Raw genomic sequence first — 22837 nt, forward strand, 5'->3', positions numbered from 1 at the left:
AATTCGACAAAAAAAAATGTCGCACCTTTTACTGAACAACCAATTTTTTCCAAATTGACCACTTGCCAATTTTTGCTTTAAACTATGCTTTTGTCGCGCAAAATCTAAAAAAGACCTCACTGCGACTTCTAGCACTGCCAAACATTGAGGGTAGTAGTTTTCATTTCATAGAAAACTGTTTCATTTTACAGAGGTAACCTACCCTTGCCGAATTTATTCGATTAACCTTATTTTTTCAAAAATTAAGATTACAGTTTCTACAGTGCTTTAATTTAAATATTGTCAAAATGTTGTCTTTCACGACAAGTAGCGACATCTCTTGCACGTATGATAGAAGTGCCGCGTTTGATCCCTCAAAATCTCCTCGGACCAACTCAAGGAACCTTTCTCTAACCCGATAAGCTTTTCAATAAGATATTTTTGCACAGTACATAAATTAAATCTCGGTTTATATTATTTTTAGCATGTATTTCTTGTCTGCCGCCACTTGTTCCCGAATTACAAAGGCAATAAAATTGTCATCGCAATTCCTATGTCCCATACCTTCTATTGCCAGGCAATAAGTATGTTTCGAAACAAAATTCTTCACCCACCACTGATTAAGTCCTGACTAGTGACGCGTCCTGATTTTCTATGGGCAATCTTCAAAAACGTATCTCACTGTTATTTCACTATCGTTACACTTTATGGGGGCATTCCCGAAACCTCTTTTCATGGCATAGCATTTGAGAGCTCTCTTAAAGTCCACTTGCAAATTGTAAAATTGACACTCATGAAAATTCTACATCTACGATAGATCCAACGACCTCCAGCATAGCGTAGTTGACTACAAAATCTTCCTTGAACTCTGTCACTGAATTTGACGACCGAATGTCCACTCCTTCATGTTGGCTGAACGCAACAATATCCATGGCCTTATACATTCGATAATGGAGGATGGATGAGGATACAACAATATGGGGGCTATCATCACATCTCTTCTCTTACGTTGTGATGATAACAGGATGACAGGATCTATAGTTCAAGTATAAAGCAAATGGTGCAATTTAGATTATTTAAACAATCAAATAAAATGATATTGTGCAATTTGTCAATTCAATAGTGTATTATATATTGTAATAGTGGAAAAAGTTTTGGAAATGAGCAACATAGGATCCAACTAGGTCAACATTCGATAGCTAGGTGAACATGCATTTGCGAACTGGCTGCTTATCAATATTTTCAGCCGTTCGTCGGTAAGCGCCTCATCTATCTTATTTGTCTCATATATAGGAATCTCACCGCTTATCTTCATGGCATACAACTCCATCAGAAATGCGTGGCTCTTATACAATTTTGATATGTTTCGGACATCATCAACTTTTATAATATCAATAAGGTTTTTTGCATTTCCACTATACTAAACTTAATTTGGATGTTACAATGATCCTTTGGAGTGTTCATGAATTTGAAGAATCACTCTTACAAGGCCTTCAAGGACTTCACCAATGGATGCAAGCCGGCAGGACCCTTCTACATACTTATATGTACCCTCAATCTTTTTGGAAGAACCTATTAAAATAACAGTACACTGACTTCGACGTTCTCCGTGAGATAGAAGTAAGAAAGGTGAAAGTAGTAGAACAACATTCGTGTAGAGATCTATAATCTCCCATCACCCAGTTGGATTAGATGAGCTAGCAAGTTCGGTTAATGGTGGAAACATTAGCTTCGTTTGCACCAGAAAATATTCGTATGAAAAAAAAAGAGCTGAGAACTACACAAATTGAGAAGATATGAACGTCGAGTAGCGTCGCTAGAACACAGCGTCAGATGCACTCCATGGTTAGAGCACTGCACTTTTTGAATTTATATTACACTATTTAGAGTTATATTGCACTAATTGTCGACATGGTTGTAAAATTTAGTTTCCGGATATTTGCGCTAAGCTCTATTTCAAACTTACCGGAACATAAACAACGTATGCAATATCATTATGATTACGCACAGTATTCGAGAAATGTTACATCAGCAGGAAATTTGTTAGACCTTTTTTCCTTAGGAAAGAGAAACGTCTGGTTTTGAACCCAAGGATTAAAAGGGCCTTTTTCATTTTTTTTCTAAAGGGTACTTCACATGTATTGTCGTTGTATTCCCATAGACCAAATTGGACGATTTGTTAAAGCATCACACTATTAAGAGTGAGTCGCTTGATTTGTAAGAGTTGCTTCTTCATTTCAAGTTTGGAAAAGAAACGAAAAAAAATGAAGAAGACATCAAAAATAATTTAAGAGGACCGGCAAGGAGTAGAAGAATAACAAAGAAGAAGAAGCAATATTCTGCTGCTACGAAACAACAGCAAGAATGACGAAGAAAACTGGGTTGCACTGGTTGATCCTGCGTTGCACTCTTTGTCACAATCATTGCACTAGTTCGTTCACGTGTTGCACTACGTGGTAGGAGTAATGCCCTCTTTGAGTTTTGGTTGCACTGTTAGCGGTGATGTTGCACGACTTGTTAGGCGTATTGTATACGTTTCATTATTAAAATCTCCTACAATGGCATGGAGGAGGAGGGGTTTTGGAAGAAAAAGAAGCAGCACGGGACGAAGCAGAAGAGAGCGTCGGACGAGCGGAAGAAGAATGACTAGGGAGTGTTGTGGTTGATCCCGCGTGGCACTTTTTGGAGCAACGTTGTACTAGTATTACTGCGTGATGCACTATTTTGTGGGAATAATGATGCACCTTTTGCATTTTTCTTGTGTTGTTTGCAATTATCCAAATAGCACTGATTATTGAACTGTCCGCTTACTCTATTGCTAGAAGATATGCATGACTTAGTTTCATGCTTTTTTACGAGATAAATATAATTACTAAATATTTTCCTTACTTTTAATCTTGATAGATGTTATATACCGTCTTACTATAACACGAACGCAAAAAAGACGAAGGAGAGGAATGCAAGAAAGAAGAAGGAAAGGAATAAGAAGAAAATGAGTCAGCAGGACAGCGGTATAGGGGAAGAGAGGTCTAGGAAGAAGAAGAAGCAGCACAGAACGAAATAGAGGAGAACGTGGTCGAGCAAAAGAAGAGTGATGAGAGTGTCGCATTTCACTCGTTGATCTCGTGTCACACTCTCTGGGGCAACCATTGCATCAGTACATGTCTGTCGTAATGCGTTATGTTGTGGGAATAATGTATTGTTAGTGTTTTTCTTGCACTGTTTGTGATGGTGTTGCACCACTTGTCAGTCTTATTGTACGCTTTTATTTCTAAACATATCATGTAAAGTTTTCTTTGGAAAAAAAAAAAAAATCTGAACAGTAAATATTGAGGCCGGCAAATAGCATGGTGCAATTTGGTTCGAGACCCGAAAAATGAACTAACATAACTTGTCGCAATGTGCATTTAATGCATGCTGGGCCATACCGTATTTCCTACGTCTTTGAAGGCGTGGTGGTGGGGAGAACAGAGGCATTTTCGTTCGATGGCATAAAATTCGGACCGAATCTTCTAAAATGAAAAAAGTGGACCACATTTGTAAAATCTCAAAAAAAAGAATTTTTTATGCAAATTGGCCCAATAAATTTATGGTTGCGAAAATTGAATAGAGTATACTAATTATACTTGTGAAGAAAAGCAATACATTCAAATTTTAAAATCAAAATATCGTTGATCAAGTCGAATCAAATAAATTAAAAATTAAATAATAAAGTTAAAATTTTAAAAAATTAGATAGTTAATTTTAAATAATTCATAATTTAGTTAACTTTTATACTAGTGTAAATTTGAATTTATGGGAAACGTGGACTATAGACCCTGATCCGTACAAATAAATATCTAAAAAAGACCCAGCTCGTGGCTTGCGCACGACGCCGAAGGAATACGACGCTGACGTGGCGCATCAGCACCCTTTCTGTATAAATGGAAGCAGCTTCTAGAAGTCGCATGCAGTTACCTCTTTCGGAGATAGAGAGAGAGAGAGAGAGAGAGAGAGAGCTTCTTCCCACTACGCTCTTTCCACTCCACTCATCCTCTTCCTCCTCCCTCATTTCTTACCCTCCCCGAACCTACGAAACCCTAGTTTCCCCAATACCGAGCTTCAGATCCCGTCATACCCTCCCTCTCTCCGATGGTCGCCGCCGACCCCGATCTCGTCTCCCTCCGCCGGATCGTACCCTCCACTGCTCGGAAGCTGCGGTCCAAGCTCCCTCGGCGTAGGCGCTTCCCGATCCTCCCAATCATCGATAGCGCCTCCGGTGCTCTTGGTGCTGCGGCGGCGGCGGAGTCCTCCTCCTCCTGCCTCTGCAGCGAGATCTCCGGCGGCGGTTTCCGGCGAGTCACCAGATCCTTCTCGAAGCGTCAGGCGACGCTCCGATCCAAGGAGAGCAAGGGCGATGGTAGCCGAGGAATCGGAATGATCCCGCATTGTTACGAGAAAGAGGCGAAGAGACCGAGAAGAGAGGAGTCCACGGCGAATTCGGCTCCGGAGGCTTCCGTCTCCGAGATCTCGGAGGTTCTCGGAGGTATCCCCGACGGGCATCGTGCTAAGAAAGGTACGTCCACTGAGAAAGCTCCCGCAATCTCCGATTCCTCGTGCCTCGATTCGATCTCCAACGCGAACTCCGCGCGGATCCCCAAATCTACTGCGGACGAGGGCTGCGTCGGCGGCGGCGGCGGCGGCGGCTCCCAGATCACGCTGAGCTCCGCGGCGGCGCCGCTGCGCGATCTCGACCTCGACTCCGATCTCGCGTGCTCGGAGCAGTTCTCCTCCTCCGACGGCGACGATGAAGAGAGGAGTCCCTCCTCCACGTGCTCGATGATGTGCAAGGAGATGGCTCTCTCAGATCTCGAGGAGGAGCTCTTCCCCCTGTGCTCGGAGGGGGAATGGTCGAGCGAGCTCTCCGAGTGGTCCACGGAGGGCTCCCAACCCTCCGCCTCCTTTTCCCTCTTCCTCCAATTCGCTCAACAGTTCTCGAGCTCCACCCCCCACAGAAAACTTAGATCGCCCCCGGGATCCGAATCAGAAGAGCACTGTTCCCAGGAATTCACGGTTAATTCCAGTTCCTCTTTACTATTATGCGATTTCATCGGGTCATTTTTTGAGGTTTTAAGATTATTTTTCGTTTATTTGTTTTGATCGATTCGATACGATTCATCGCAGGTGATGAGGTTCGAAGAGGACGACGACGAGGAGAGCTACAAGAGATTCCGGAGCAGGGAGAGGAAGGAGACCGTGATGCAGGACTACGGCGTGGTGTACAGCTCAAGGACGGATTACGGCCACATGATCTTGGAACAACGGCTCCTGATGGTTAACTGGATGCTCGAGGTACGTCTCCCGATCCACGATCACCCTTTTTTCCCCTATCAGCGATCGCCATATGTAACTGGCGACTTGTACTTTCACATGAGAGTTCGTTTCTATTGTTCCGCTGGAACACAACCGTTACAGTGCACAACTTCTCATCTGACGTCATATAGTGATGCACCGATTTTTACAAAAAGAACGGGTAAATTGCACCACTATTCCCTAAACATTCGACAAGGTTTACTTTGGCCCTCAAACTTTAAATTTCTGTTAACTCTTTTACTTTTAATGCCATGTGTATTTACTATTCAAAAGCAAATTATTATCTACATCTAGCTAGTGTCTCTATATCTAGATTTTATGTACGAGTTATATATTTGTCGGCTATTTTTATCTCAAATTTCAATCCGATCATTTATTAAGTCATTTTTTTCTATGTAAAATTTTGATATTTGAATTGAACGCATAAAATGGATAAAAAATCGACGAATTTATAATGTACAAATATATATAGATAAACTAAGTGCAAACAATAATTTTATTTTAAAAATGAGGAGTAAAATAAAATAAAATAAAATTAACGTTCAGAGACTAAATTAAAATATTATAAAGAAATTAGAATTTTAAACATTATAATTAAAAGTTTAAGGATGAAAACAAAAGTTAATTCAAAGTTCGGGGACCCTTTAGTGCATTTTAAGTAGGGGTATTTTTATGTTTCGTGCGGAGCCTCCGTTTCCAGAGGTGAGGGTAGAGTGGGTGCGTAAAAGTACGCATGTTTCACGCCTTCTGCTTTCCCGTTTTCGGGTCGCCACACCACCCCTACAAAGTGGTCAAGCCGTTTGACTCTCCGAGGAGAATGCCATCTATTTTGCCCTCCAGCTGGGGAAGGCCGATAACAGCAAGCACGTGATGGAAGTGCAACTGAACTTTATTTTTCCAGTTTTGCCCTCCTTCTCCACACAGAATTGCTGCTGCACTATTTTAAAAAATGGATAATTGTCCATATACCCTCGTACGTTTAAAAATATTCAATTTATTCTTTTTTTTTTTTCTAAAATACTCTTCACATTAAGAAAAATAGTGTTTGGTTGGAGTATTTTTTGTGTTTGGTTGGGGGTTGGAGTTAGTCCAGAATTAAGAAAAATAGTGTTTGATTGGAGTAGGTGGGATAAAAAGGATAGTGGTTGGTAAATAAATAAAAAGACAAAAATACCCTTACATTAATCTATTGAAATAAAAGCTTTTATTTTTTTAATTTAAAATTGTATGATTGCAAATATTTTTTAGTAAAGTTAAATTAATTTTAGCTTAATTTTCTACCAAAAAATATTTCTCACTATTTTTTTGTGACTTTGAAAATGCCTAAAATCTAGGAACAACTATTTTAAAATTTTCTTAAGTTCAAATTTCACGAACATTTGCATTTCACGAACTATTTTAATATTTTACTTACAATTGCATTTTAACCCGCAAAATTTGAATAATTAAAATTTAAAATGTAAAATTAAAAATGAATAATTAAAATTTGAATAATTCAAATTTCACGAATATTTTACTTACAATTGCATACAAAATATAAAATGTAAAATTTCAAATTTAAATAATTTAAATTTAAATTTAAATTTTAAATTTTAAATTTAAAAATTTAAAAATTTAAAATACTAATATTAATTTTCAGATTGCAAATTATAAATTTTTAAAATTTATAATTTAAAATTATATTAAAAATTAAATAAGGGTGGGTAATCCCACCCCGGTTAGCTAACCCCACCCCAAATGGGCTAGCCCGGGTGGGGTTAGCTAATCCCACCTCTTATTTGAGGTGTTTGGGAATAAATTGGAGGTTAAGGGGTTGTTCCACCCGTTAACTCCCAACCAAATACTAGCTAGGGGTATATTAGAAATAAGTTGGAACGTAAAAAGGATATTTTTAATATTAGCTTTCTAAGAGGGGTAAATCGAAAAGTCGAAAACTTTTCAGAGGTATATAAGCAATTGCCCCTTTAAAAAATTAATAGCCCTAAAGGCATGTTTGATTAATACTTGAAATAGAAATAGTAAACAGGATTGAATTGTATTAAAATAAAAGAATAAAATATAAAATAGAGTGATGAATTATCTAAAAATATTTAATTTATTATTAAGAAATCAGAATGAACATCTATAACTTAGAAAAAGAGTTTCGTTTAATAGAGAGAAGAGTGATGAAGGAAAATAAAATTGAGGTGTTCGTAAGAGGGGGCTTTGAATGGTTTATTTTGAAATAAGTAACAAGGAATTCAACGTCGGATTGGGTCATAAATAAATTAGGTTATCCCCAATCCAGAGAGGAATGAGAATCAGAATATAATTTCTGTAAAATAAATAATAATTATCAGAATAAATTTTAATCATGCTGATTTCAGAGTCTAAAATAGGTGAACCAAACAAGCACTAAATCTATTTTAGAAGATCCCAAAAGTTCTTTATATTTTTTAAAATCATCGCCGTAGGTCAGGTACCAAAAATATTAGTGATTAAAAAATATTCCACATTTGATAGTTATTGATTTGTTCTTTGGTTATCTTAGAAGGTTAATTCTTAAAAAGTTTGTTCATTAATTAATATATTGCACGCGTGTTAGTTAGTAACTTTGCCTTTTAAGTTGAGTATTATTTGGACGTTTTGGAATACTATTTTTATGGACTATTTATATATGTAGAGTATACTGATTAATTTATACATATAGTTCAAAATGTCTGCTTAGTTTGCCCTTGTGGCAATAAATTATGGAAATATTTTTCTTGGGAGACATAGTATATATATTTTTTTTAGAAAGTGTGACATTTAAAATTTTAAATTTAAATTTTTTTAATAATAATTAGCTGCCACGTGTCGATCATGAAATTCTATCTATATCTATACTATATATAAAAGTGTATAGAAATTCCGATAATGACAGACGAAATTCAAAAAGGAATAAAAGAATATTCTCTATTATTTTCTACGAACGGTATGATCACTTAATTAAAAAAATTTCAAATAAAAACGAACGGTTATGATTAATCTGTTAAAAATAGCATTCTTATTCAATATAGATATTATAAATATTTTCTAATAAAATATAACATATGAATTTATAATTATAAATTTTTAAATAAATATAATGTGCAAATTTATATTAATTTAAAATAATTAAAATAATTATTACGTGTATTTATACGTACACTCAACTCAACTAGTAGATATAAATAATATGGGCATGTTGTGTACATGCAGTTGTTTTTTTTTTTTTTTTTTCTGTGAAAAGTTCGTTATTGAACGGCTGTTTAAGTATCAGTCGTATGATGATGAGTGATGACATGTGAGCCAATGGGTGGGTCCCGCCAGTTTAAACGTCATGATAGTTGGGCAATTGGTGGTGCAGCATTTTAGGGCAATGGAGCTCCAGTTGGAGACGTTGTTCTTGGGGGTGGGCATCATGGATCGATTCCTAAGCAGAGGATACTTCAAGAGCATAAGGAACCTGCAGCTGCTGGGAGTGGCTTCGATCACTCTCTCCACCAGAATTGAAGAGAACCAGCCCTACAACAGGTTCGTTAACTAATTTCCTTCTCATAGCCCTACTACCACATCTTCTTCTTTCCTGTTGCTTTTCTGGTACTGTTGTCAATGTCTAAACGTAATTGCTGTAAAGCCTATATCTGCATCATACAGTGTAATCTTCATTGGGTAGAAATTAGAGAATAACCTCATCTTAGAGTCAAAAGAAAATCTCCATTACTTGATGCTTTACCTGCGTCCCCTGTATACTGTAGTTCTTATTTAGGCGGCAATCACATTGCTCTCTTAGAGTAACTCCCACCTCAACATGTCTTGCCTGAATTCCAATTTTTGTTCCACAATCAACGAAGAAAGAGAATATTATAAAACTCATGATCTTGTATAACAGTTATTGATCATCATTCTCTCCAATTGACTTGTAGCAAATTAATGTGATCAATTGGTAGATTATTAGTTCATCATTGCAATGCTGCGTTAACTATTAACTTCTCCCACACATTTTTTGCAAGGCTCAAAGCCAAAGTTGTTTCATCTCTTTGAGGGCTATCGTGAAATTATCTACCTTAAATTGTACTTTGAATCATTTACACTTGGAATCCAAAGACTCCCTGGTAATAACTGGTAATGTTGATGAATGATGTTTGCGACTTAACAGAAAATGGCAAATTGTCTGCATCAATCCCTCCTTTCAGGCAATTTATCCCTGCAATTGGAGTATCAACATTGATTGATAGTTCAGTATTGTTGAGAAAACAAAACAAAATTGCAATCCACTACAGTATGATGCAAAAAAAAAACAAAAAAAAAAAAAACCTGATAAATCAAATGCTGTAGCAGCATACGGCAGAGAACCTTCAAAGTGGGGAACAACATCTACAGCAGGAGCGAAGTAGTAGCTATGGAGTGGGTGATTCAGGAGGTCCTCGACTTCCAATGCTTCCTCCCCACAACACACCACTTCCTCTGGTAAGAAACCATCATTCTACAAAACAACATCGATCAATGTTCGCATACCTATTAATTTTGCATGTTTCTTTTTCCTTTTTTTAAAAAATTTTTGACAGGTTTTATTTGAAAGCTGCGGGAGCAGACAGAAAAGTGGAGGACCTGTCAAGGTATCTGGCTGTTCTTTCCCTTCGTGACCATGAGAGGCTCTCCTTCTGGCCCTCCACTGTTGCAGCTGGCTTAGTCATCCTTGCTTGCCTCGCAACCAACCGCGACTCCTCGTGCCATACGGTCATGGAGGTATTCTTAACCTCCATCTTTTAAACACGTTATACCATTTACCATTGTGATACCAATAAACGGGCATAAATTTTCAGAACTTGGGTCCACATAATCTACAGTTTCTGAAGTAGAATTCTAATTGATTTAAGAATCTAATGAATGAGCACTTATGTAATTAAAGAGGAAACCTGTGTCTTGTTGCCCAGAAATTATCTAAGGTATTGAATTTTGGTATAGTACTTGTAGTTACTCAGAATTTTTGCAACATTTGCAGACGCATGTGAGAACTAAAAATGATGATCTACCAGAATGCATAAAGGTCTCTCTCTCTCTCTCTCTCTCTCTCTCTCTCTCTTTGCTAATACATGGTTCAATGATATCTTGCGAAATCCCTATCATGTTATCACATCGAAAAGTTGAAGCACAGCAAAAAGAATATTAACATATGCAACTTAATTTATATTTTAGACTAGAGTTTCATATTAAGTTTAAGCTTAAGGCTGCATTGGCTTTTCGCAGAGCCTCGAGTGGCTGGTCAAGTATGCGTGTTAGCACTGCAACTCTGAGGTCACTAACTTTTTTTCGCCTCATAGCTGCATGGTTTACAAACACTGATCAGGTATAGTGAATAATCGCCGACTCCTTTTTATCATAAATGTTGTAGTTAATAATTGACTTGTATCAGCTTGTCAATTTCCAATTCCTTTCCGGTGGCATCCCCATGATAAGGATGTAAAGGTGCAAATTATAAGCTTACTGTAAGAAAAAAGAATATGCTTGTTTGTTATTCTTTGGGGTTAACTAAAACAGGTGTAGGGTTACAAGTGCACTTTACCTGCTTATGATTCAATGTACTAGTTCTCTTCCGTCGGGAAAATTTAAAAAATTCACCATACTTCTTTTAGGCAGTGTATAGTTGGAGAGTTGGGTGGGGATGCATGGTAATAAATATCACAATTATCCCACTAAAAACTGCAGGAGATGTCGAACTCCAAGCTGGGATTGATCGAGTTCCTACCATACATGGGATAATAGGATAACAATTCTTTGGGAGACGGTTAAAATTATAATGGGATAGCAATTTCATAGGATAGATGGAAATGCATTATATTTATGTACGACTCTAATCCTCACTTTCCTCAGCCAAATATAAGTGGTACAGTAGCTCATAATGAAATATATATTGTTGGGTATATCAACTCCTGTCTCCAACATACAGTGCCCAAAGGAAATGGGCAAATCACAGAGTGCATCCCTTGAATCAGTACATACTGTATAGGAAAGACAAATGTATCTAACCAATCATCTTTTGGTTTCTAGTTCTGATGATAAAGTAGTGGTTGTCTGAAATTGGATATTTGAAATCTTTGATTTGTACGCAGTAATTTAGGTACACAATTTTCTTTTGAAGGGAAAAATATCTCAAAATAATTGTAAACAAAAACAGAGTACGAAAGCAGAGTAAGCATCGTCGCTAGTATAATACTTTCAAGGATGCTCTTTTCTTTTTTTTTTTGAGAGATATAGGTAGAATGCTACCCGTTTCGTTTATTTTCTTTAGAAATAAACTTAGCTAGAAATGTGAATCAATTAGGATTCGAACTTGAGACCTCGGGTACCAATCACCAAGCTTTTTGTCACTTGCGCTAGGGACGGTCGGTTGCTCTCAAAGATGCTGATAAATATATTTATATGTATGGTTGATGTTACAATATTTCTTCGAAATTTTACATTCATACTGAACGAAAATCAGGGCGGCGCTTAAGCTGGAGTCAATGCTATTAAATTTTATTTCGACAATTTGTCTCGAATTAAACTAAGTTTGGTTACGTAGGCTCAAAATTGGCAATAATTTTAATGAATGCTATGTTGAATCACCTTAAGCTATAAATTGTAGTCGACAAAAAAAAAAAAAAAGGCTGTTATTTCTTTCAGTGATTATCAATATATGGTTGAGGATGAAAATACTTTGCGCATTCATTGTATATGCCACCAACAATATTTTCTTTGACGGAGGTCAGTTAATAAAGAATCATATAGGAGCAGTTTGGCCTTAGATTTTGAAAAAATAATTCTTACATAATTGATTTTAGTTTGAAGGATTAATTTTAGTTAAAGATTATTTGCCTGAGTCTAGCATGAAAGCAATTTTTATAGAAAGATATTTGACAAAAAAAATTTTCTGTTTGCAATTAATATTTTTTTAGTGACTTTTATTTCAAAATTTGATGTTAAAAATTTAAAATTTGAATCAGAATTTAAATTTTCATATTTACATTTACAATCTAAATTTAAATTTTGAAAATTTAGACTTCTAAATTTTAAATTTTAATATTTAGAATAGTAAATTTGAAAGTTAAAAGTTAAAAGTTAAAAGTTAAAAGTTAAAATTTGAAATCTACGTTTCAAGTTTAAAATTTAACATATATCATTAAAATTTAAAATTTCAAAATTCAAATTTCAAACTTAAAAAAAATTTAAAATTTAAAATTTTAACTTTTAAAAATTTAAAATTTAAATTTAAATTTAAATCTAAATTTAAAAATTGAAATTTAAAATATAAAGTTGTTATATTTTAACATTTTAATATTCTAAATTTTTAAAACTTAAATTTAGCATCTATGTTTGAGTAATGGCATTTTAATATTTTAAGTTTTAAAATTTTAAATTTTAGAACCATCGAGATTCACGATTTTATTTCACTTGAATTGGTGCAGATTTGAGACGAATCTTGCTCTTCTCTGGTTCAACAACGATAGCTAATATATATATATATTTATATAATATATATATATATATATTTTATATATATATATATTAAATTTTAAATAAAATTTCAAATTCAAATTTGATTCTCCCCAATTAAAATATCTCGGATATTACACGGAACGATTCCAGTATTGATGTATTAGGCGTTGGCACGTACAAGTTGATCATGGGAGGTGGTCGAACTTTGTATCTTCATGATGTACTTTATACTCCAGAAATTCGGCAGAACTTATTTTCTACTCTTGTTATGCTCTAGTTAGACTTTTCGTTTAGTTTTGAGAATGATATAGTTGAGATTCATTTTGTAACACACTGAACCTTTGCAAATTGCGAGGTTCGAGTCTTTGAGCTGTATTCTGAGTTTTTCAGATTTTTTGGAGGGTCGTTCTCGCATCCCGAGGAATATGAAATTTTATGTAGCGCTAAGGTCACCAAAGGGATGGACTTAGGCTGCCCTCGGATTGCACTCTGCACATGGTGAAATCGGTGACAGGTCGCTGGTTGTACCGGTACATGATTTGTACCGGTACACCTTGATGGTTGTACTGGTACACTTCTGTTTTTCTGCCAGCCCGAGCCTCGGGTTTGCATTTTTGTGGGATTTGTACTGGTACACTTTCCCGTGTACTGGTACACTTTGGTAGATTTTGAGCAGTTTGAATTGCAGGGGTGTTTTTGCAATTGTGGCCTTCTATCTCACCACCCACGCCCCTAGGGCTCTCCCCTGTGCTAAGATCAGTGGAGACAAGGTAAGAGAAGCTCCTCCTTGCCTTCCATTTGGATTTGATCCCCTTTTAACTTGAATTTTGGTGGATTAAACCTCTCTTTTTACTTTTTTTGCTTGTTGGAGGCTTTCCTACCATTGGAGCTTGGATTTGAAGCTTGGTTGAGGGAAGATATTTAAAGTTTGAGATCTTTGAACCTTGCTTGAAGCCTCTAAAAGGTTAGTAGTAAGATCTTTTCCTCTAGATTTGATTTTTGAAAGTTTCTTTGAGATAGAACCCTAGAATAGAAACCTAGGGTTGAGTTTGGGCATTTTTGATTTAGGGCTTTTGGGGCTCAATCTCTTGGATTAGAATCTTCCATTAGGTTGGATTGGAAGGGTTCTAGCTCTCTTTTGGAGCTTAAGAAGAGATTTTTTCGTTGAAGGTGAGTTTTGGCCCTTTTTCTTGAGACGGTTAAAGATCGAGCTAAGGATTGTTCGTAACGTTCGTTTCTCTCTTCTTTCCTTACCTTTAGGGTGTTAGAGGACTTGGGGACAACTTCGTTTGAGCTTACGAAGGGTTCCGAAACGGTTCGGTGGGTTTGACCTAGCCACACAATGAGAAAATCTCATTTATGATGATTCGAGTATCGTAAAAGAAGAAAGCATGCATAATCATGTTAAATGTAATATTTATGAATTTTAGAATGTTTAAAATGCCTATGTTACATATATTGTATTTTCGGACCTCTATGAAGTAGAGAACCTGCATGTGAGGCTTATGTGTGCATTAGCATTCTTATGGGAGACTTGGGTTCCTATTTATATAGTAGTATTGATATATGTAAAGTGCCATTGGACTTAAACCCTAGTTGGACATGGAACTATTATAATGCCATAAAGGGGCATTGGACTAGATTGGCATACGAATTAGAGAGCTAATGTCATTAAGTGACATTGAGCTTAGGTTATGGTGTACCTAACGGATAGGGCCATTGAGAGAATTGGAACATGCTTGAACATCGAAATGTCTAAGTGTCATAAAGGGGCACTAGACTTAGTGAATGTTGGGACTTCACATTGTGACCTAGAGTTAGATCATTGAGATGCTAGTGACTATTACCATGTTAGAGATATGAGGATTGGGTACTTGAGACGAAGTTTACGCTTGCTTGCCGTTTGTGCTCATTCGCACATGCTTGTGAGGGTCGCTCCCTACAAGCCGGCACTCCGGAGTTGACCTACGCGACTTATGCTCGCTTGTGCGGTATCGAGAAACCTACGGGGTCGGGAGGGATAGATTCATTCCTAGAGTGGGAATGCTGGAGCTACCACCGACACTTAGATAGCACAAGCTGGACTACATTTATGTAGGTCCTAGAACATGATTAAACAATGACATTGAATCGGGAAATGACAATCAGTACTAGATAGGCTTACTAGTTTGATTACCTTGACATGCTTATAGCATAGTGTTGGGACTTCACTATAACAAAAACGATTTATGGCGACACTTTTAAATATAGGTATATATCAAAAAAGTGCTGCTAGCTAAAATTACTGACACTTTTAAAAAGTGTTGCTATATGTGGGGTCGCTAGGTATATAGTGACAGTTAAAGAGTGTCGCTATAACCTAAAAGAGTGCTGCTAATTTACCAATAACTTATTTAAGCATTTAGCAACCGCCGAAACTCTATCTCGTTGGCTGCGGTGGCGGAGGAGGACGACAGGAATGGCTCTTCGTCTAGAATTTCAGTGGATTGAGAGAAGAAAATATGGTAATTGATTTTTCTTTTTTTTTTTCTTTTCTATTTGTAATCGGGTCAAATGGACTGGGTGTGGTGGGTTGAGTAGAGTAATCTTTTATTTTTGGTTGAATTGAGCTTTATATTTAGGCATTAGTAGATGTTTTTTTAAGTTTTAGCATAAATGAGACACTTACTCAAAAGTGTCCTAAACATGTGTCCCTATAACCTAATTCTGTTGTAGTGCTTGTAGTATACATGATAGTCTTATTTGTTACATCGTAGTATTCTTGGCCGCCATGATAGAGCATATTCATCATATATTGATACAGTGGATCATGATACTTACTTGCTCGTTATGTTGGGACATATTAGTTATGCTTGGACATACTTCATTTTGATAAAGTAGATGTACAATACATTGACATCATGTTTATTTGCGACATAGTAGCTTAGCATTTTAATTATGCTTTCATAAATGTAATTTATTTATTATTATTGTTGCTTTTTGGACTTACCATTTTCTTTTGGGGCTTAGTGGTGCATTGAGCTGAGGTCAGTAATTGCCCACTGGGAACTATAAATTATAGTTCTCACGCCCTCTGATTTATGTCTTATTTCAGAGCCTTCCACGCCGGGAGAGGCTAGGGACCGCGGAAAGGATATTGCCTCGAGTTAGCTGCTTCGAGGGACGCGTCGATAGGTAGTCTACCTCTCGTTGTTTCCTTTTTGGAGAGGTTGAGAGTTTTACCGATGTATAGAGACTACCCCTTTTTGTACCTTCTTGGAGATGATTATTGTACCTCTTTATGCTTACTTTTAGTAGATTATTTTACCTTCCTTCTCTTGTTGTTAGTATTTAGTTGTTACACTTGCTCTGATATCTCTAGTTGTAGATCATCTCTTGCTTCTTTTTTCGTTGTTGTTGTAGACGCCTTATATGTGCAGACATATGGCGGGTCTGGGCGCGCTACCGGGAGGGCCTCTGCCGTCCCTGGGGCGTGACACATCTTGTAACTATTTATCATGGAAGAGGTTTTATTTTAAATGGTTTTATGATTTTAGACATTGATTATTATAATAATGATAGTGGTTCATTGTTCTTGCTATCTTTTGTCGAGAATGATCACAATGTTTCAATTAAATGGCATGCACGTCTTAGTCATATTGGGCAGGATAGAATGACTAAATTAGTTAGAGACAGGCTATTGAGCTCACTCACTAGAGTCGACCTGCCCACATGTGAATATTGTCTAGTGGAAAAAGCGACTCGAAAATTATTTAATAAAGCTTGTAGGGCAGAATTTTCTTTACAATTGATCCATTCTGACATTTGTGGCCCAATCAGTGTGAGGGCAAGACATGGTGCTTTTTACTTCATCATATTTATAGATAACCATATGCGCTTCAGTCATATTTGCCTGATCTCCTATGGGTCTGAAGCATTAGATTATTTTAGACGTTACATTAATGAGGTTGAGAATCAGTTAGATATGAAAATTAAAATCTTAAGAACTGATCGAGGCCACTAGTATCTATCTAAACAATTCAATGAATTGTGTGATGAAAAGGGAATAATCAGATAGCTGACAATTCCTGGCATTACGCAGCAAAATGGCGTAGTTGAGAGAAGAAATCGCACCTTACTAGACATGGTTAGGTCAATGATGGCGCAAGAAAATTTGCCTATCTCCTTTTGGGGAGACACATTGTTAACTGCTGCTTGCATTTTTAATCGTGTACCCTCCAAGACAGTATCTTCCAATCCTTAGAAATTATGGACAGACAGGAAACCAAATTTGGAGCACCTGTGTCATTCGGGTTCGGCAGCTTATGTACATGACACTTCTCACAAGCATGGTAAGTTAGGTTCTAGAGGGAAGAAATATATCTTCATAAGATACCCTGAGCACTCTAAAAGATACGTGTTCATTGGAAAGCAACCGGATGAAAGTTTGACTGAGATTAAGTCACGAAATATGAATTTCTCGAGCAGGATTTTTCTTATAGAAGTGAGGTTCAAAATGAAATAGAGTTTCATGAGATGGATGACTCTAGTATTGGCGCTTCTATTCATTCAGTTGACGTAGAGGAAGCGACTCCGATACCTTCTGGGGATAGTGGGAGCGACTTATCTTTAGATAAGGAACCTTAATTTTATAGGAGTACACGTGTCGATGTTCCCCGTCGTCGTTTTGAGATTGAGGGGGAAGCTTTCGTAATTACTGCACATGATGATGATGAGCCTAGGTCTTTCCAATAGGCTCTCACATCACCTACTCATAAGGAATGGGTGGATGCAATGGTGTAGGAAATAGAATCGATGAAGTCAAATCATATCTGGAACATGGTTAACTTGCCACCAAGGTACAAAACTATCGAGAATAAATAGGTCTTAAGATTAAGTGCAAGGTAGATGGTTCAATCGATAGGTATAAGGCTCGCCTAGTAGCAAAAGGTTTTACCCAACGAGAAGGCGTTGATTACGAGGAAACCTTCTCTCCTGTCGTAAGGTTTGCTTCGATCGCCTAATTTTGGCTATTGTTGCATATTTGGGTTTGGAACTTTACCAAATGGATGTTAAAACTGCATTTCTCAATAGAGAACTAGATGAGGAGATCTATATAGATCAGCCTGTTGGCTTCTCTATAAAGGGTGAGGAGTATAAAGTTTGTAAACTCTAATGATCCATATATGGATTGAAGCAGTCCTTCAAACAGTGCTACATTCAATTTCATCGAGCCATCACTGAAGATGGATTTACGATAATTGAAAAAAATCACTGTGTGTATGTTTAATGGTCCAAAAGATTTTTTCTAATCCTTTCCTTATATGTTGATGGCATCTTATTGGCTGTGAATAATAAGGAAATGATTGTCGCCACTTAGACGTGGTTGTCCTCTAATTTTGAGATGAAGAATATGGGAGAAGCGAATTATGTGCTCGGAGTCAAGATCCTACGAAATCGTTCAAAAAAACTTTTAGGTTTCTCTCAAGAGACTTACTAAGAAAAGTTTTAGAACGATTTCAGATGCACAATTGCAAACCCATTGACACTCCTATTGCTAAAAGTGAGAGTCTGAACCTTAAACAGTGCCCTAAAACTTCTGAAGAGAAAAATAAGATGAATCGGGTTTCATATACCAATGCGGTCAGGAGCCTGATGTATGCTATGATGTGTACTCGGCCTGATATATGCTATGCCGTGGGCCTGGTTAGCCAATTTCGGTCCAATCCGGGATTGGACCATTGAAATGCTGTTAAGAGGATACTTTGTTATCTCAGAGGTACGGTAGATTATGTGCTTTGCTATCAATGTACGGATTTATGCCTCATCAGTTATAGCGATACGGATTGGGCTGGTGACCTAGATGAGCGTAAGTCGACCTCAGGATATGCATTCTTGCTTGATAATGGTGCTATATCTTGGAGTAGTAAGAAACAGACTTGTGTAGCTCTATCTACCATGGAGGCGTGTTCTGTAGCGGCTCAAGAGGCTATCTGGTTGAGGAGGTTCTTTCAAGATCTTGGGGTTGTCACTTGTGCTTCTGTTCCTGTGACGATCTATTGTGATAGTATGGCAGCGATTGCATGCTCGAAAGACCCAAAATATCATGGCAAGACTAAGCACATTAACTTAAAGTATCACTTTTTTTGTGAGGCAGTGGCGCAGAAGGAAATAATCCTAGAATACATTTCTACGAGTCACATAGTTGCAGATCCTCTGACTAAGCCTATTGTTAGAGAATTCTTTTTGGCTCGTGTTAAAGCTCTTGGACTTCGTAGGATTTGATTGTGTAGACAGTTGATTATTTTTAGCCATTTTTTATAATATTTTTTATTATTTAATTATAAATTATTCTTTTGGCAAAGATATTTGGTAAGATTAGCACACATACATATATTTCATATATTGTTGTAGAACAGATTGATAGTATGTCGCAAACTAATAATCCCTCTCACACGAGCAATCATTCTTTTCGGCGCTGTAGAGAGCGAGCGAAAATTGAGGCATTAATGGAAGACGCCTTGGTTGGCATCAAGATGAGGTCATTAGCGAGACGGCATACGAATAGGCCGATGATTNCTCTCATAGAATTTGTCTTTGATACATAACCAAAGCCTTAGGCTATGTTCGAGCCTGCAAAGACCATGTTTCTTTTACCCACAGCTTGCCAATATGCAATTGTCACGCCCTGAGCCCGCCTATTTGGCCGGATTCGGGCACGCCGACAGACCGCCGAACGGACAGAGTTTTTTCTGTACTACGGACAGAGTCTCCCCTGTACGTCCAAGGCGTCACAATCCATACAATGCACGAGGTTCCAACCAGGAACAGCATACAACAAAGATTACATAAGGAAGGTATCGAAACGTAAATACTATGCTATTACATGCATTCAACTCACATACATTTACATATTACATTCTTAACTCTTTTTAGCTTCCAAATACAATCCAAGTTACTACAATTTATTACAACATTGTTCTTTTCATTCCTTTTACATCTCTAAGTAGTCGACTCAGGGTACTGCTATTTCTGGTCTCGGTGGTAGGGCTCTAACTACGGAGCTACGCCCCGCGCGGCTCGCGTGTGAACCTGTACCCCTAAAAATAACACGGGGGTGAGAACTATTGTCCATAGTTTTCAGTGAGTACGGCCACCTAAGGGAAGAGCTCGACCCACCAGGTCCAAAGGAGGCACTGCAAACATGTTAGTCCAACAGATATATATATATGACATCATATAATTCATGTCCATGCCTCACAAATGCAACTATGCAAATTCATACAACTCATGCAAGTAGATAAATTGATTCTACTCTCTATCATATGTCATTCACTATTCTTATTCGTTCTTTAGCCATTCTTGGTTACCCTTCTTTATCGCTAGCCGTTCTCTAACACTAGCCGTTGCTTAATATTAGCCATTCTTTATTATTTGCTATTCTTTAGCACTTAGCCATTCTTTACTATTGCTATGCCTTTGCATTAGCCGTTCTTTATTCTTTATTCTTATTCACACTATGTCATTTGCCGTTTTTTCCTAAGGTTACCTTTACCTTAGCCAACTATGCCACTCGACTCAGTCTTGAGTCAATCAACTGCGAATAATCCGCGCTCTGTCAGGCTTGAGGTGAAGGACGTCTCACATGTACCTCAACCTTAAATCCTCAAACCACATCGCCCAACGGGTGAGAAGAACCAACACATGTACTGCTCATGGCGCATGGCAATTGCCACAATCAATACTCAATGCTCTCGGCTAACCCGTAGGTTTCGCCTCAAAACTCACCAACTCCCTACTATCGGGGAGATACTCGCTATGACCCGACGGGACCGTCCTCTGGGGAGATACTCGCTACGACCTAGTGATGACTACTTTGGAGCTCATCAATCGGGGAGATACTCGCTACGACCTGACAGGACTATCCTCTGGGGAGATACTCGCTATGACCGAGTGATGACTACTCCGAAGCTCATCGCTCGAGAGGGAGCGATCGCCCTCAAACCAAGACTTACAGGTGAGTATAATCCAATCCAAAACCATGAGCATGCCATGTTCACTAAGGCCACAAGTCCTAGGATTCCGGAATCCGCTTTCATAACTCTAGGGTTGGTCCTACCCTATAATGTCGACCTATGTAGGTTCGACCCAAGCACATCCTAGTGGTTACTCTACCACTATACTTCATAACCTAGGTTCATTAACAGTAGGTTCAATTCCACTATACTCATAACCTAGGTTTATTTGACTCTAGGTTTAATGCCACTCACCTAGGTTTATTTAACTCTAGGTTCATTTGCCACTCGTGATTCACCTATGTTCAACAACACTGGGTTTCAATACCATTTACAATACTTGTCATCCTAATTATTCACACTTAGGATTCTTAATTGACATGCCACCCAATGTTCACATTTTTCTAGTTGTCCATACCTAGGATTCTTAGTTTACATGTTACACTTGTCGAGTTCTTTACTCTACTTAGAATTCATCGATCTTAGTTCATATTCATATGAATCTAGCATACTTTTACAATGTCAACATGATATACCATCTAGTATATTCTAACTATGTCAATATGCACATATCATGAACCTACCATATTCTAATCATATGTATCTAGCACTTGCTACAACATGTGAACATGCATATCATCTATCATCCAATGGTGTCGATTGATCTCATGCATTCTTGACTAGCATATATCATGTACATTCATTAGCATATGTCTTATGCATTCATCATTAGCATCTCAACTATGCATTTATATAACATTATGTCATGCCTCATGCATTCATAATTAGCATCTTTATCACGCCTTCAAAATTAGCATCTTTACTATGCATTCATAATTAGCATATATTTCATGCATCAATTACAAATTGGACTATCATTACATGCATTCCTTACTAGCACATATGTTATACTTTCATTTAGCCTTTAGCTCATGCGATCTCTCAACATATACTCCATGCATTCATTAGCATCTAGCTCATGTTATTTATTTAGCAACTAGCTCATGTATGTAGCATCTAACCCATGCATTATTTACCATATGTCTTACATACTCATTTAGCATTTAGCTCATGCATTCATTAGCATACATCTCATGCATTTACTTAGCATCTAACTCATGCCATTATATGCATCAACAATACAGCCATACCCTACTTTTGCATGGAAGCGACCTAATCGCTTCGGTAGAGCACAACCCACCTCATAACGCTCTCCGATTGCTTGTAGTCACTTGCAATCGGGCTCCCGCGGCACACGTGATCCGGTTTAGCTCCAACTCGCGATTGATCGCCGAATGCCCAACAATTCGCAACGTAGGATCATCAAAGGTTCATCTCTAACCTTCAATTAGAGAACAATAGGATTAAATGAGATCAAAACCCTCATTTACCCATAACCCCCATTTTCTAAGCCTAGGGTTTCATGAATCCTCAAGAACACCAAATCTCATGGTTAAACTTTAACCAAGCTAGTTTAGAATCATCTAGAGATCCTAAACATTTCATTTACAAAAGATTTAATCCAAACCCTAGCTTAAATCACAAAACTCACCATGGCTACACAGCTTTCCACCATTAAAGAGCTTGCTTCACTATTGGAGAGCTCCAATCTTCATCTCCAACTTCATCTTCTCCAACTTCAGCTTCTCTAACTTCATCTTCTCCAACTTCATCTTTAATAGAAAAACTTCCTAGAGAGAGAAAGCTAGGGAAGAGAGAAATGCGAGGAGTGGGCTAAAGAGCAAGAGAGAAAGAGCTCTCTTTCTCTCTCTCTCTCTCTCTCTCTCTCTCTCTCTCTCTCGGGTTGAACAAAACAAAGGGAAAAGCCCTTTTGTTACACAACTAGCCCTCTCAACTAAATACAATTTACTTTCAGTTTAGCAGCTCATGATCAGATACTTTTCGCCGGCCCTTCTGAATGTCCGTTTCCGCTCAAATTTGACAGTCAGGCTTGATTTTTGCTAAATAAATGGAATATATCTTAATTTCTCAGTTTCGACCATTTTTGGTCACCGAAAGCTCTATCGAACTGA

General features: G+C 37.6%; 1 protein-coding gene and 1 long non-coding RNA gene across 5 annotated transcripts; one reads left to right on the forward strand and one right to left on the reverse strand.

The window, feature by feature from the left end:
* Positions 3945-16385, forward strand: LOC109708421 (cyclin-SDS-like). Of its 4 annotated transcripts, XR_002215727.1 has the most exons (9): positions 3945-5031; positions 5143-5310; positions 8699-8865; positions 9670-9801; positions 9900-10080; positions 10337-10381; positions 10582-10681; positions 13499-13774; positions 15905-16385. XR_002215727.1 is itself a non-coding variant. In XM_020230157.1 (7 exons), exons 1-7 carry the CDS (start codon positions 4111-4113, stop codon positions 10612-10614), a joined length of 1647 nt encoding a protein of 548 aa, XP_020085746.1. In that variant the 5' UTR covers positions 3945-4110; the 3' UTR covers positions 10615-11034. The 4 variants fall into 4 exon arrangements, 2 of the variants coding, with proteins under 2 accessions (XP_020085746.1, XP_020085762.1); XR_002215728.1 differs by lacking the exons at positions 13499-13774; positions 15905-16385 and adding an exon at positions 11041-11546; XM_020230157.1 differs by lacking the exons at positions 13499-13774; positions 15905-16385 and having other exon boundaries at positions 10582-11034.
* LOC109708437 lies at positions 8885-10035 on the reverse strand. The gene is made up of 4 exons (XR_002215729.1): positions 9943-10035; positions 9649-9817; positions 9068-9538; positions 8885-8975 (listed from the first exon to the last, which is right to left on the reverse strand). It is a non-coding gene; the product is annotated as an uncharacterized LOC109708437 (long non-coding RNA).

This window comes from Ananas comosus, linkage group 1, assembly GCF_001540865.1.
Source record: "Ananas comosus cultivar F153 linkage group 1, ASM154086v1, whole genome shotgun sequence".
NCBI lineage: Eukaryota > Viridiplantae > Streptophyta > Magnoliopsida > Poales > Bromeliaceae > Ananas > Ananas comosus.

What these genes read in the sequence shown, in the direction of transcription:
- LOC109708421 (XM_020230157.1), top strand. Translation starts at nt 4,111, where the DNA reads ATGGTCGCCGCCGACCCCGATCTCGTCTCCCTCCGCCGGATCGTACCC. An exon ending in ACTGTTCCCAGGAATTCACG is followed by an intron (nt 5,032 to 5,142) that starts GTTAATTCCAGT and finishes GATTCATCGCAG; the next exon opens with GTGATGAGGTTCGAAGAGGA. An exon ending in ATCTACCAGAATGCATAAAG is followed by an intron (nt 10,382 to 10,581) that starts GTCTCTCTCTCT and finishes GGCTTTTCGCAG; the next exon opens with AGCCTCGAGTGGCTGGTCAA.